Source organism: Protobothrops mucrosquamatus, unplaced genomic scaffold (genome assembly GCF_001527695.2).
Source record: "Protobothrops mucrosquamatus isolate PMUCROS unplaced genomic scaffold, P.Mucros_1.0 scaffold1756, whole genome shotgun sequence".
Classification (NCBI taxonomy): Eukaryota; Metazoa; Chordata; class Lepidosauria; order Squamata; family Viperidae; genus Protobothrops; species Protobothrops mucrosquamatus.
The window spans coordinates 123,969-137,867 of NW_015387896.1; the positions used below are offsets into that span (position 1 = coordinate 123,969).

Consider the following 13,899-nt stretch of genomic DNA (forward strand, 5'->3'; position numbering starts at 1 on the left):
GACTGTGTGGGGTTAACGATGTGCTGTTTTGCAGGAACCATGAGCCGCAAAGTTGTGAGGTCCAGTAAGTTCCGTCATGTCTATGGACAACCGGTGAAGGCTGACCAATGCTATGATGACATCCGTGTTTCTCAAATGACATGGGATGGGAACTTTTGCTCTGTCAACCCCCAATTCTTAGCCATCGTCGTGGAGGCTAGTGGTGGAGGAGCCTTCCTGGTCCTGCCATTGTCTAAGGTGCCCTCCCCCACCTTCATAACACCCCCCCCCTCGCTTTGAGACCTCTTTCAAAGCTTTTTTGGTTTATCCCAGGTCTTCTTCCCAGCAGTGCTCAATGCAGTCTCTTGCCAAGGAATCCTATAGAAAACTGCAAATGTAACTTCTGGCTTCTTACCCGTCCTCTGCTTTTTTTGTGGTTTTCTGGGGACTTGCACAGCGTGCAAGAAGGGGCCAGGGATTGGTGGAACTGCTGATTTCTTTTTACCTTAAATGGTTAGGACCTGTTACGGAAATAAAATGAAAAAAAGAAAAAATGAAGAAGAGGAAGTGGCTTTGGGGGCAGCAGGAGGAAAAAGAACCGACATCGGTTGGCAATAATTAAAGTTCTCCTCTGTGCTTTCTCGTGACAATTCTAGTTTCACACTAAACTCCATTTCTTCAATAGTTGAACCCAAAACTCAGCAGTCCTGATTCTCACCCCTGTGGTCTAATCCATTCAAAAATGGAAGCTTGCAAGTTGGTTCCTCAAGAGCTCCCATGCTCTCTGACTAGCTGAGCTTTATATTTGGTAGCAGGGATTGGCTTCCTCTCCTGTGTAACTTCTCTTTCTCACAGTCTGTATACTTTAAGCATCTCCTTGGGAGGCCACAATAGCTACGTGAAACTTCCTCCAAATTTGATGACTACCGTTGTTATGAATTACTCTAGCCATTACATTTTTCCCCTTTCAAAATCAAAGTTTAGATGTAGATCAAGACAGTGGATTGCTTTTCCAGTCTTCCTTGGCAAGGATCTTATGCTTGCCCCTAGGATGTATCTCATGACTTCAGCATGACATGGAGAGGTTTCAGAGATGGCAAGCAATAAACAGTGTGGGAAAGGAGAGGAGGAGCATGTAGAAGACAGACAGCATGTAAACCAGGCTGGTGGCCATAAGATCTTCATTCTTTTCCCATTTGGATAAGTAGCAGTAGATTCAACCCACTGGCCTAATGTTTTTTCCTGGATTCCATGTTGTGAATTCCAGCCCGATCAACTCTTGCTTCTTGGAGGCAATGGATGGGAAGATCACAGAAAGAGAGGGAATGGGGGAATGGAAATCTTAAAATTCAAATTGTGGGAATTGCTGAAAGGATAGCAATTGGTTGCAAGATCCTCAGGTCTTGTTGCTCCAGGTGCTTAAGGGCTTTACCAACCATTTTAAAAAAGAGTAAAAGCAAACTTTTTAAAAAAAACACACACAACTCCCCCTCCCAGCAGTGAGGCCTGCCTGCTTCCCACTCTCTTAACAGAGATTGATGTTAACAGCATTTTCACAAGTGAAAAGTTGTGATTTGTTATGAAAATGATTCAGCATGTTAAGTGTCATATAAACTAAATAGATAAAAATAGAGTCAGCAGTAATGTCTGTAGATCCAGCTACGGTTAAAGGCACAGAAGCGGTGCCTTGGTAAAAAAAATTGGCAACCCTATTGTTATTTTTCCTGAATGCAGAAAGATGTGGGATTCTGGGAAGGGGGTGGGCTAGATGGCATCGTGGAAAGAAGGATCTATAAAGACGTGCCTGCGAAAGAGCTAATTAAAGAAGGAAAGTGGGTGGGCAGGACAGAAATTAAGAAAGAGATGGAAGGATCTTGGCAGTTATAACTGGAAGTAAAGGAGGAGGGTGCAAAAATCCAGATGCCTAGTAGCTATGGATGCTAAAGGTTTGGTCTGGCAATTAGTTTGCTGCATGATTTGTTCTGTTTTAAACTTTTAACATTTTATGAGAATTTCTCTTCCTGTTAAGAAGTTGTTGGGCAGCAACATGGTTAGGCCTCTACCTTGTTCCCTACCTGCTAAGGGTCTTCCTCTAGCCCCTGGGCCCCTTTGTTTCTCTCCCATTCACCCACCCTCTCCAAATGCAAGTGGGATAACTCAGTGCTGACCTTAGGTAAAGCTAAGGTAAAGATTTCCCTCCAGTGGTGATTCTTGGAGGATGGTGCTCATCTCTGTTTCCTAGCCGAGGGAGTCAGCATTCTCCAAAGATGCTTCCATGGTCATGTGGCTGGCATTATATGTCGAGGCGCATGGAATGCTGTTACCTTCCCACCGGTGGTACCTATTTATCTACTTGCATTTGCATGCTTTCGAACTGCTAGGTTGGCAAGAGCGGGGGCAAGTAACGGGAGCTCACCCTGTCATGTGGTGCTTGGGTCTCAAACTGCCAACCTTCCAGTCGAAAAGTCCAGAGTCTTAACCACTAGACCACCACGTACCCTTGCTGACCTTAGCACCCTCTAATTCTGAAGTCAGATCTCCTTCAGAGTGATTGATTTGATTAATGCTTCTCTGTGTTTTATTTTATAAACCAGAGTTTGGTGTGCGTGGTGTGAAGCTACCCTTTTTATCTCTCATCTGTTGATAAAGGCAATGGAGATTAAAGAGATTGGGACAGGATGACGCTGGTCAACTTGTACTTGCGATAGGCCTTTGAAGGCATTCTTTCAGTTCTGGATGTTTGTCACAAGAAGGTTAGGGGAAATGAATGTGGTCGGCTTATTGCTTGCTCTCCCTGATCACCTATGCTGATATAATGAGCCCAGGAATAATTGGGTCTGCTGGTTCTCATCATATGGCTTCCCATGGGCCATGTTCTTGAAGCAGAATGTCCATTTCATGGAATACAGAAAAATGGAGCACAAACACTGGAAAGTAAGAGTTGCCACTTGAAATAAATCTCTGATGCATCAGAACAACTTTCATTCTCTCCCTCTCCTCCTATTTTTGCAGACTGGTCGCCTGGATAAGGCCCACCCTGTGGTCTCAGGGCACACAGCTCCTGTGTTAGACGTAGAGTGGTGCCCCCACAATGACCATGTTATTGCCAGCTCATCTGAGGACTGCAGTGTTATGGTAAGTGGTTAAATAAAAGGGAGAAGGAGAGGGAAGGGACTGGCTTCAGGGCACCATTGAGCAGTTTGCCTGGACACCACAAAACCAGTGGCACTTGAAGTTCTTGAGGACATCACTGGTCACAACCTTGCCTTGTTGCTTACAAGAACATTTTTTTGTGCACAGATTTTTTAAAAGTAGGCTACTAGGGATTGGGACTAAATTCTTGTCATCCTGGGCCACCACCTTTTTGACTTGGGCTTATTAGAGTTGTGCTCCAATGCATTGGGGAACATTGAGTTTGTTAGCCCTCATCCAACCTGCCGTCTTAATTTTTTTCAGTAGTAGCTCCCCATAATAAACCCACCCCCTCTGAGGCTTACAACTGGTAGATAATAATTCTTGCTGGAATTGTTTGCCCTCAGAAAAATCAGGAGTGAGCAGAAAAAGGGAAGAAAAGAGAAGTGACAAGCTGAACATCCCATTCTGGGAGATAAAGAGGAGTCCGAGAGGGAAAAGAGCAGGGAATTGTGGGGAAAACGAATGTCCCGTAGACAAGGACACTTAAAGAAGTGTCAAATGAAGGGAAACTTTACCCAAATGGGGAATTTGGATGGTAGACAAGCAAGGTTATCTAAGGATCTTTTACCATCTCCAAGCAATATGCCTCACAGTTTGCCTCCTGTGCTCCAGAGTGACTTGCATGCAATCTGTTCTCTGCAACATTTCAAGGCACTGAACTAGATCATCTCCAAAATATTAAAGGTAGCCCCACTCTCGTCTAGGTCACTTTTAGGACTTGACCACCCAGGCAGGCAGACAGACATGAGATGAGAAAATCTTTCTGGCAAAGTAGGGGGCGCCTTTACTTTCCAGTTCTCTGACAATCTTCTTTACTTCTTGTCTTGCATGTTTTTAGGTCTGGTCAGCGCCTGAAGGGGGTCTTACAAGATCTTTGAATGAGCCCCTGGTGACTCTTGAAGGCCACTCTAAAAGGGTGGGGATTGTGACCTGGCACCCAACAGCACAGAACCTCCTGCTGAGTGCAGGTAAGGAAAATCAGGCCCAAAGATGGGCCCAGGGCGACAACTGCCACCTGCTACCTTCCTATTCATGAGTCTTGTCTTCTTCCCATCTGCTACAGGCTGCGACAATGTCGTAAAAGTCTGGGATGTGAGTGTTGGTCAAGCGGCCATTTCCTTGGACGAGTTGCATCCGGATGTCATCTATAGCGCAGCTTGGAACCAGGACGGCTCTTTGCTCTGCACAGCCTGCCGGGATAAGCACGTGCGGCTTTTCGACCCTCGGGCAGGGGGCACCACTGCAAATGTAGGAAAAACTTTCACACTTTGAAAAGTCTAAAACTGGCAGGTCCAGAAGGGGCTGATTTTTGATCAGGATGCAAATTAGATCAATAATTGCCTGAGTTAGCAGATTGGTCTGGTCCCCAAAATGGAGTGCCTGCTGTTCTTCTTACTTTCGGCTGTGTTGGCTAATAGGTATTGAAGACCAGCAATGGGGAGAGCCAGGTTTCCAGCCAGCCATGAACTAATTCAGTGATTTATGTTTCAAAGTATATAGTCACAAGTTTGCAGAAATGTTGCCATCACTTATTCCTTGATTTCTGTACCTGCAAATTCAAAACATGCTTCTGCTTGAATCTGGAGACTTCCTTGTTAGCATTTATCCCCAGCGTGTTCTCAGTCGTTTGGTCCTCATTTAACCAAAGAATTCATGAGAAAATCTCAGAACATCTGTAGAGAAAAAGAGAGAGGTAGCCCCATAACAAGCTAGGGAGGATAGAATAGGCTGAGTCATCACAGAATGCTAATTGACTGATGCAAAATCTGAAGAGAGATTGACTTTGGAATGGTTTATGTGAAAGCCTTAATAGAAGCAGTCTGTACAGATAGACCCTGACTTAACGACATTTGCAAATTGCATTTGTTAAGCAGTGCTGCCATTAGGCAAGTCATCATATGACTGGATCCATTTTTTTCTACCATTTTTATCATGATTGTTATGCCAGCCATGTGGTCGTTAAGCAAATCACATGGTCTTTAAGTGAATCCTGATTCCCCAGTTGACTTTGCTTTCCAAAAGCTGACTGGGAAGACTGCAAATTGCAATCGTATGACGGCAAGACACTGAAACCATTGTAAATACAAGCTGGTTGCAAAGTCTTAAATTGCAATCACATGATTGCATAGGATGGAGTGCAGTGCAATTTCAAACTGTCATTAAGTTGTTAAGTTGAGAGCAACGTGTACCACAATAGGTTGTTGTATTTTCCTACAGGCCTTGGTAAATTATCCCTAATGAAAATACAGGCAGTCCTCGACTTATGACCACAACTGAGCCCAACATTTCTGTTGCTAAGCAAGACAGTTGTTAAGTGAGTTTTGCTCCATTTCCTTGCCACACGTGAATCACTACAGTTGTTAAGTGAACCTGGCTTCTCCATTGACTTTGCTTATCAGAAGGTCAAAAAAAGACTATCACGTGACCCCCCAGGACACTGCAACTGTCATAAATGTGAACTAGTTGCCAAGTATCTGAATTTTGATCATGTGACCATGGGAATGCCACAACAGTTGTAAATGTGAAAAACAGTCATAAGTCACTTGTTTTCAGTGCCGTTGTAACATTGAACGGTCACTAAAAGAATGGTTGTAAGCAGTGGTGGGATTCAGCCAGTTCGCACCACTTTGGCAGAACCGGTAGCTAATTTTTTGTTGCCCAGGCCTAAAACGGACTTCCAGAAGCAGCATCCACACAGAGAACCGGTTGTTCGCATATTTGAATCCCATCACTGGTTGTAAGTTGAGGATTACCTGTATTTCTTGTTACTTTAATGCCTGCTTTTAAAGGCCACTAGTGGCCATCCTCACGTCTTCCAGATTGATTTATCATAGAGAAATGTTTCCTTTTGCTCAGACAGTATTCCCCTCCCCCCTCAATATTAATTTGGGCAAATGAGATATTTTGTGCTGGGATAGAAGGCTGGAAGATGGGATGACTTCTCACTGTCAAGAAGTGGGTGAGATTTGGTAATTCAGATGTGATTCACTTTCCCTCTGCTCAAGAAAGTCTCCTTTGTCTCACTGTCTCACCCTCAGGAATTGCCATGGGCCCACGAGGGGTCTCGTCCTGTTCGGGCCATGACTGTGAAGGATGGGAAGCTTTTTACGACAGGTTTCAGCCGCATGAGCGAGCGACAGGTGGCCCTGTGGGACCTGGTGAGCAGAGAGAGTGGAGGACACCTTTATGGGTGGTGTTTGGGCAACATCTTCCAAAGATTTGAGCGGCAGAGGCCGCCCAAGTGTTCAAGAGATTTGAAAAGTGGGCAGCCCCTACCGTTCAAATAAGGGCAGTGTAGAAAAATGAGGGCATGGATATTGCCAAAGTCTTGCGTTGAAGAAGGAGGTTGCTGGAAAGCAAGTTTCAACATCAAAATCCTCTCCCTTATGTATATTGTAATTTTTTTTACAACAAACAATTTCTTAAAGTATACAAAGTAGACACAAGGACATTGCAAGAGGAAATTCACTCTGGTGTTGCAGGGGCCTTCTGTATTTTGTATAGGATTTTGAATGCTTAACACACTTCATTTACTATCAAAGTCTTTAACAACAACCCTGTAAAGCAGATCAGTTATGATGCCCTGTTATTGATGGAGGGACAGGCTGAAATTCTGACCAGAGAGCAAGAGTTTCTTGCTCAGAAATCTGGATAATTGTTCTTTTTTTGGGGGGGGGGGTCTACCTTCAAGTCAGTGTTGATTCCTGGTGATTGCCTAGACAAGCCCCTCGGTTTCCGTGGCAAGATTTTTTCAAAGTAGCTTGCCCTTACCTCTTTCCTAGGGCTGAGAGTGAATGACTGGCCCAAGGTCAACCCACTGGCTTAATGCCCAAGACTAGAACTCATGGTCTCTCACTTTCTAGCTTGACGCTTTAAAACCACTACATCACACCGGCTCTTTGCATTGTTCTTAGATCACAGAAACCCACAAGTATGTTTTGTAAGAAGTGTATGCTTTTTCTGCAAGTAGAACTATGGCTAAACTGGAAGCGTCTGTGAGGAACTGGGAAGGAACTGGGGAAGGAGTGCAGTTTGGATGAGAAGAGGCAACATAGCCGGGATGTAGGAAGCAAGCAAGCAAACATTTCGAAGGGATTTTGTCTTAATTAACTCAGTGTAACTCTGGCTAGGAATTTACTCTTAGTTTTTAAGTTTTATCCCAGACTAACACTACAAATGTCTTTCTGAAACCCTTCCTTCCTTCCTCCTCTCTCTCTTTTCTTTCCTTCCTTCCTTTCTCTTTCTTTCTTTTCTTTCTTTTCCTTCCTTCCTTCTTCCTTCCTTTCCTTCCTCCTCTCTTTCCTTTCCTCCCCTTCCTTCCTTCCTTCCTTCCTTCCTTCTTTCCTTCCTTCCTTCCTTCCTTCCTTCCTTTCTTTCTCTTTCTTTCTTTCTTTCTTTCTTTTCCTTCCTTCCTTTTCTTTCCTTCCTTCCTTCCTTCCTTTTCTTTCCTTCCTTCCTTCCTTCCTTCCTTCCTTCCTTCCTTCCTTCCTTCCTTCCTTCCTTCCTTCCTTCCTTCCTTCCTTCCTTCCTTCCTCTATAGAGAAATCCTGAGGAACCATTGACTCTTCAGGAGCTGGACACAAGCAGTGGTGTACTCTTGCCTTACTATGACCCAGATACCAATGTGGTTTATCTGACTGGCAAGGTGAGTCCTGGGTGGAGGGAAGAGACTGGCAATGCCAAATCTAGAAGCAGCCCTTTGGATGAGCTAAGTGGGGGGTTCAAGTGAGAAGTCCTTTGATAAGGAGAAATTTGAAAACCTCAACATCCACTGCAGGGTGACAGCAGCATCCGGTACTTCGAGCTGACCGGCGAAGCTCCCTACGTGCACTATTTATCCATGTTTACTTCCAAGGAGTCGCAGCGAGGAGGCGGATGGATGCCCAAACGAGGGCTGGATGTCAGCAAGTGCGAGATTGCCAGGTAGAGAATGTGTGTTTTTCTCACCTGCTTCCTCCAAGAGGTTCACAGTGATGTAACTGGTCTCCCACCCTATTTCCCCTCCCCCCAACACTGGTATCAAGTGAGGATGACAAATAGCAGTGGTACAAAACCTCTGCAAGCTTCATCCCTGAACAGAAACCTGACAACTTTCTTGTATTCTGTTGCAATCCACCACTCAGATTCCTTTGGCCAAGCAAAAATAATGCCTGGGACTTTTTTGTTTTAAGGAGATCCTTCCAAAGATTTTCTTTCTCCTTCCTTGAATCAGTTTTTATTCCTTCTAGATTTTACAAACTACATGAGAGGAAATGTGAGCCCATTGCTATGACGGTGCCCCGGAAGGTAAGCGTGGAACAACCGTTTAAGATTGGTAGGAAAAAGCATTGGCAGAACAACTGAAACCAGTTCGTAGCAGGGAAGGGCTGAGACTAGAGTTTCTTTGAGCCTAAGGGACCATCTCTCTAGGAAGCTGTGTAGGCACCATTCATCCATTTAGGTAGGCGTCATCTGCATCAGAGTTGTCAAGGTTGTGTTTCTTGTGGATAATTTCTGGGGGATTGCAGGCAGGCAGGGATGTCCCAAAGGTGCTTTTTCAGGAGGCAACTGGACTTCCTTGAAGATGTTTTGCTTCTCATCCAAGAAGTTTCTTCAGCTTGACTGGATGGTGGGGAATGGAAGGATTTATATTCCTTGCAGATAGTTGGTCATTTGCATTCTTTTAGAGAGTCGTTGAGGCCACTTGGAGGTTTATCTATGTCACAGGTCGGCAACCTGCGGCTCTGGAGCCGCATGCGGCTCTTTGAGCCTTCCCCTGTGGCTCCCAGCCTCCTCTGCCATTTGCAGAGAGAGACAGAGACAGAGAGAGGCACTTGCGCTTCTCTCTCTCTCTCTCTCTCTCTCTCTCTCTCTCTCTCTCTCTCTCTCTCTCTCTCTCTCTCTCTCTGTGTGTGTGTGTGTGTGTGTGTAAAAAAGAGAGTAGCCTCACCCTGTTCCGACGAGCTGACAAGCTTATTGGGCGGGGCTCCTCCCTTTGCTGCATCTCTGCAGGAAGCAGGAAGCAGGAAGGGCAGGAGAGAGCTAGCTAGCACAGCTATGCTGACTCAGGAATTCTGGGAGTTGAAGTCCATGAGTCATAAAAGAGCCGAGGTTGCCTACCCCTAAGCTAGCCCAATAAGAATGTGTGTCAGCTTGTTGGAGAACAGCTTGAAGCCAGCTTGCCAGGTGAGCAGATCGGAGAGAGAAAGAAAGAGAGAGAGAAAGAGAGAGGGGGGAGAGGAAAGAGAGAGAGAGAGGGAGAGGAAAGAGATAGAAAGAGAGAGAGAGAGGAAAGAGAGAGAGAGGGAGAGGAAAGAGAGAAAGAGAGAGAGGGAAAGAGAGAGGGAGAGGAAAGAAAGAGAGAGAGAGAGAGGGAGAGAGGGAGGGAGAGAGAGGAAAGAGCGAGGGAGAGAGAGACAGAGAAAGAGAGAGAGAGAGAGAGAGGAGAGAGAGGGAGAGAAAGAAAGAGAAAGAGAAGAGGGGGGAGAGGAAAGAGAGAGAGGGAGAGGAAAGAGAGAGGGAGGACAGAGGGAGAGAGAGAGAAAGAGAAAGAGAGGGGGAGAGGAAAGAGAGAGAGGAAAGAGAGAGGGAGAGGAGAGGGAGAGAGAGAAAGAAAGAGAAAGAAAGGGGGAGAGGAAAGAGAGAGAGAGGAAGAGGAAACAGAGAGAGAGGGAGAGGAAAGAGATAGAGGGAGAGGAAAGAGAGAAAGAGAGAGAGGGAGAGGAAAGAGGGAAAGAGAGGGGGAGAGGAAAGAGAGAGAGAGGGAGAAAGAGAGAGGGAGAGAGAGGGGGGAGGGAGAGAGAGACAGAGAGAGAGAGAGACCCTTTTGACATCTAAAATGAAGATAACATTGCATATATCCTTTTTTTACCTATCATAAAGGTAAAAAAGGATATATGCAGTGTTATCTTCATTTTAGATATCCAAAGGGTTTTGCGGCTCCCAGTGTTTTGTTTTCGGTGGGAAACGGGTCCAAGTGGCTCTTTGAGTGCCTACCCCTGATCTATGTCCTCAAGGTCACCTGAGTGGTGCAAATGGGTGTGGAGCCTCCTTGGAATTGCGGTCCTCTCTGTCCAATATGTGGACTTTGCTGTCTTCAAAAGAGAGGACCCCTGGTTTGAAAGAGGGGTCAAAGAGGCCATCTATGTCAAAACTGAACAGCCCTCTCTGAAGAGTGGAAGGGATATGACATCATCTATCTCCAGTCTACAACACAGTCCTTTCGGCAGTTCCAGCAAACACAAGCCAGGAAACATAATGAGAAGCAGCAAGGCTGTCAACTGGGAGTCAGAATCCTCTGATTTACTTGGAAGAGTGCAAAATAATGGGTTCACATGTCATGTCAAGTCATGGCTTTGTTAATGAGGGTTGGTTGAGCAAATGAGAATGGCCGGGTGCACACTTAAATGTGAAACTATCATTTATAGAATAAATCAGTTTACGAAACAGAATTGCTAGTTCATACAATGTGCTAAACCTAAACCCAGCAAACATAGAACATATTGTATATGTGTTTGCCTGGGGAGGCACTGCTAGGGCACTGGAGCACTTGCATAGGCCGTCCTGTAAGAATGAGGTCTACACTCTACACCACTGACACCGTTTCCCTGAAAGGAAGAACTGCTGCCACGGGCACTCTTTATTTTGAATTAGAGAAGCTTCTCAGATGGACACGCAAGGTTCCTCCTCCAGACCCTTGCGGGGAGGTTCAGGGGATGGAAGGCCGCTTTATCTTTCTCTCGGGCTTTGAAGGAAAAGCGGGGAGAGGGCTCCTCGTTTAGCTTGGACCCCAGGTCCGAAAGAGCTGTCCTCACACAGGGCAGTTCCTCCTCCTCCTCCTGAGCAAGCTGCACCTTGAGGAGGCTCTCCACCAAAAGGGGGTCATTCCTCTTCCTCCCCCTCTTCTCCCCCAGCCCCACCCCGGCCCACCAAAACCAAAAAGGGGGGTGGGGGAGTGGAAGCTCCCCATCGCTGGATATGGCTTTGTGTGAATCCAATCATTGTGGTAAAAGGGAGCCTTGATTTAGGAAGCCTATGTATTCTTGATTTAGGAATTTTGTAGTTTTAAGATGGGTTACACCATTACATCAATTTTTCCCAAGCTGATATCCTCCAGAAATGTTGAATTTTTAAGTCCTATAACCTTCTAGGCAGCCTGTTAATTAGTGATAGTTGGTAAACGGGGGCTCTTGTTTCTCGGACAATATAGTGCTTGGGAGCCTCTCCTAGCATCTAATGTACCACTGGATCTTTTGGTTTGATCTAATGTGCTTTTCCCGTTTTTGATCCAGTCGTAAAGGCCATAGAAGAAAATTCCCAGTGACATAAATCATTTTAAATAGCTTGTGGTTCTCTCAGATCTGTAGTCCTTACAGAAACATGGTAAATGCACTGATTCACTGAGAGAGCTCATCTATTCCAAAATTATCAGTCTTGGTTTAACTTTAACACATGTAACTTTTATCCCTGAATAAAAGTTGCAAAGCCATCTTCCCAATTTCTTGAGACAGCTGTAGCCATTTGCCCACCGAACAAGAAGCTTTCCCTTCTGTATCTTCAATCTTTTGGGCAAATGTTTAATTAGCTGTCAGGTTGGATTTGGCTCCTGGAGGCTATGCAGGTGGTCCTCGACTTCCAAGTTTGTTTAGCAACTTTTCAAAGTTGCAACAGCACTGAAAAAAGTGACCTATGACCATTTTTCACACTTACGATGGTTGCAGCATTCCCCCCCCCCCGGTCATGTGATTAAAATTCAGAAGCTTGGCAACTGATTCCTATTTACGACAGTTACAGTGTCCCAGGATCATGTGTTCACCTTTTGCGACCTTCTGGCAAGAAAAATCAATGGGGGAGGCCAGATTCACTTAACAACCATGTTATTAACTTAACAACTGCAGGGATTCACTTAACACCTGTGACAAGAAAGGTTGTAAAATGGGCAAAATCTCACTTCACTCTTTTGCTTAGCAATGGAAATTTTGGGCTCCATTGTGGTCGTTAAGTCGAGGACTACCTGGACAAAAATCTTGTCTGAATAGAATATTAAGATTTGAGGTGTGTAGTGAGAGGCTGAATTTCTGTTTTTAAGTCTGGATGGAAGAGGCTCTTCCTCGTTGTAATACCGAGCCTGTGTTTTTGTATGGTTTCTGCAGTCAGACCTGTTCCAAGAGGACCTGTATCCTGACACAGCTGGTCCAGATCCCGCCTTGACCTCAGAGCAGTGGCTAGCAGGCAAGGACGCAAGCCCCATCCTCATTTCCCTCAAGGATGGCTACACTTCCCAGAAGAGCCGAGAGTTCAAAGTCAACCAGACTCTCCTGCAGGGGCCCAAGAGAAGTCAGCTTCCACACGAAGGGACACAGCAAGGGGTAAGAAAACCCAAAGGTCTAGATTAGGTCTTCTGGACTGTTTGGTTTAGGACTGGCCTAAACAATCCATTGACCTTCATGGTCCTCAACTTCTCTTGGAGGATCACCCAACGTTCTATATGCGTCTTTGTGGATGGTGGGGAGGGCTTGTCTTTAACCCTGTGAGAAGTATCTGCCTTTTGTGGTCCTTCAAGGCTTTGGGGAGGTATACCTGATGACTTGACATTACTGGAAGAGATGAAGCCCAGCTTTTTAACCTTTGTCCCTTAAAGTCTTATAAATGGGAGAATTTGGCTTAATTTTAAGGATTTTGAAAAGATCCCTACTCTCCACTAATGGTAGGGACATCATGATGTTCTAGTCATGCCCCCTGCAATCATTTTTTTAAAGGGGACTTTACGCCAGAAGGAAGATTTAGCATAGGGTTGGTGGGAAAATCTTAGAGCAATGACAAGTAAATGCTTTGAGGCAAAATTGTAAGTTACTTTAAAGGAGCGATAGCACAAACTTTTTTCTGAATAAAATCTGCTCTTCAATTCTGTCAGTAAACACAATAATGTTAACTAAGTAATGTGTCCTTTAGGGTCCAGCTTTAGATCACCTCTCAGAGGACCTGAAACGACTGCAAGCTACTGTGTCGGAACAGGAGCGACGCATCTCAGAGCTGGAGAGGATTGTGAAGAAATAGCTTGTCTCTCTTTTCCTAGCCAGTCCAGTTCTTCATGAGTCACAATGGACTTTGTTTCACTGGCCTTTTAAAGCCCCTTTGATTTTTTTTAATGGGTGGATCCTCAGGGCATTATTAAGATTCATCCACCCTAAACTCAGGGCAGAAACTCAGTTTATCTATTCCAGACAGAGCCCTTTTTCTGAGTTAACAGATTCCACCTTGAAAAGATACGAAATATACTTCTTTGCTTAGCCTCGATGAAGGCATTCAGGATGATAGCCCATCTATTTACAACTCTGCAGGCTCGTTTCTCCCAGGTCTCCAGTTCTCGTCTCTGCTTTCTGGTTCCTGCTCTGCTTTTTCCCTTAGAAAACAAATTGTCTTCCTTTGGACTTTTTTTTTTTAAATGCTGCATATCCCGTTTCTTAGATTTTGCTTTTGAGGGCATGGTGGGGGGGGTTTTCTTTTGTTTTAAAAGGGCTACAACAGTGATGGCAAACCTTTTAGAGACCGAGTGCCCAAACTGCAACCCAAAACCCACTTATGCATCGTCGAGTGCCGGGTGGGTGTGGCCCATTGGCTGGGTGTGGCCAATTGGGTGGGCGTGGCCAATTGGGTGGGCATGGCTGCGGTGGTAACGGCAGACTGGGTGGGACTAAAAAGTTCAATCAATCAATTTCAACTTTGCAAGATCTTTTTTTTTTCCTG

General features: G+C 45.2%; 1 protein-coding gene across 1 annotated transcript; it reads left to right on the plus strand.

Moving 5' to 3' along the window:
* On the plus strand, nt 1-13,209 carry LOC107293869 (coronin-1A-like). The gene is made up of 10 exons (XM_015823061.1): nt 1-237; nt 2,992-3,114; nt 4,013-4,142; nt 4,238-4,422; nt 6,213-6,332; nt 7,715-7,819; nt 7,952-8,097; nt 8,403-8,460; nt 12,306-12,521; nt 13,105-13,209. The coding sequence occupies exons 1-10, from the start codon at nt 19-21 to the stop codon at nt 13,207-13,209; spliced, it is 1,407 nt and encodes a 468-aa protein (XP_015678547.1). The 5' UTR covers nt 1-18.
* Nucleotides 13,210-13,899: the final 690 nt, after the last annotated feature.

Coding starts and splice junctions, on each gene's coding strand:
- LOC107293869 (XM_015823061.1), top strand. CDS start 19: ATGTGCTGTTTTGCAGGAACCATGAGCCGCAAAGTTGTGAGGTCCAGT. Junction 3,115..4,012: donor CTGAGGACTGCAGTGTTATG/GTAAGTGGTTAA, acceptor GCATGTTTTTAG/GTCTGGTCAGCGCCTGAAGG. Junction 6,333..7,714: donor AGGTGGCCCTGTGGGACCTG/GTGAGCAGAGAG, acceptor CTTCCTCTATAG/AGAAATCCTGAGGAACCATT.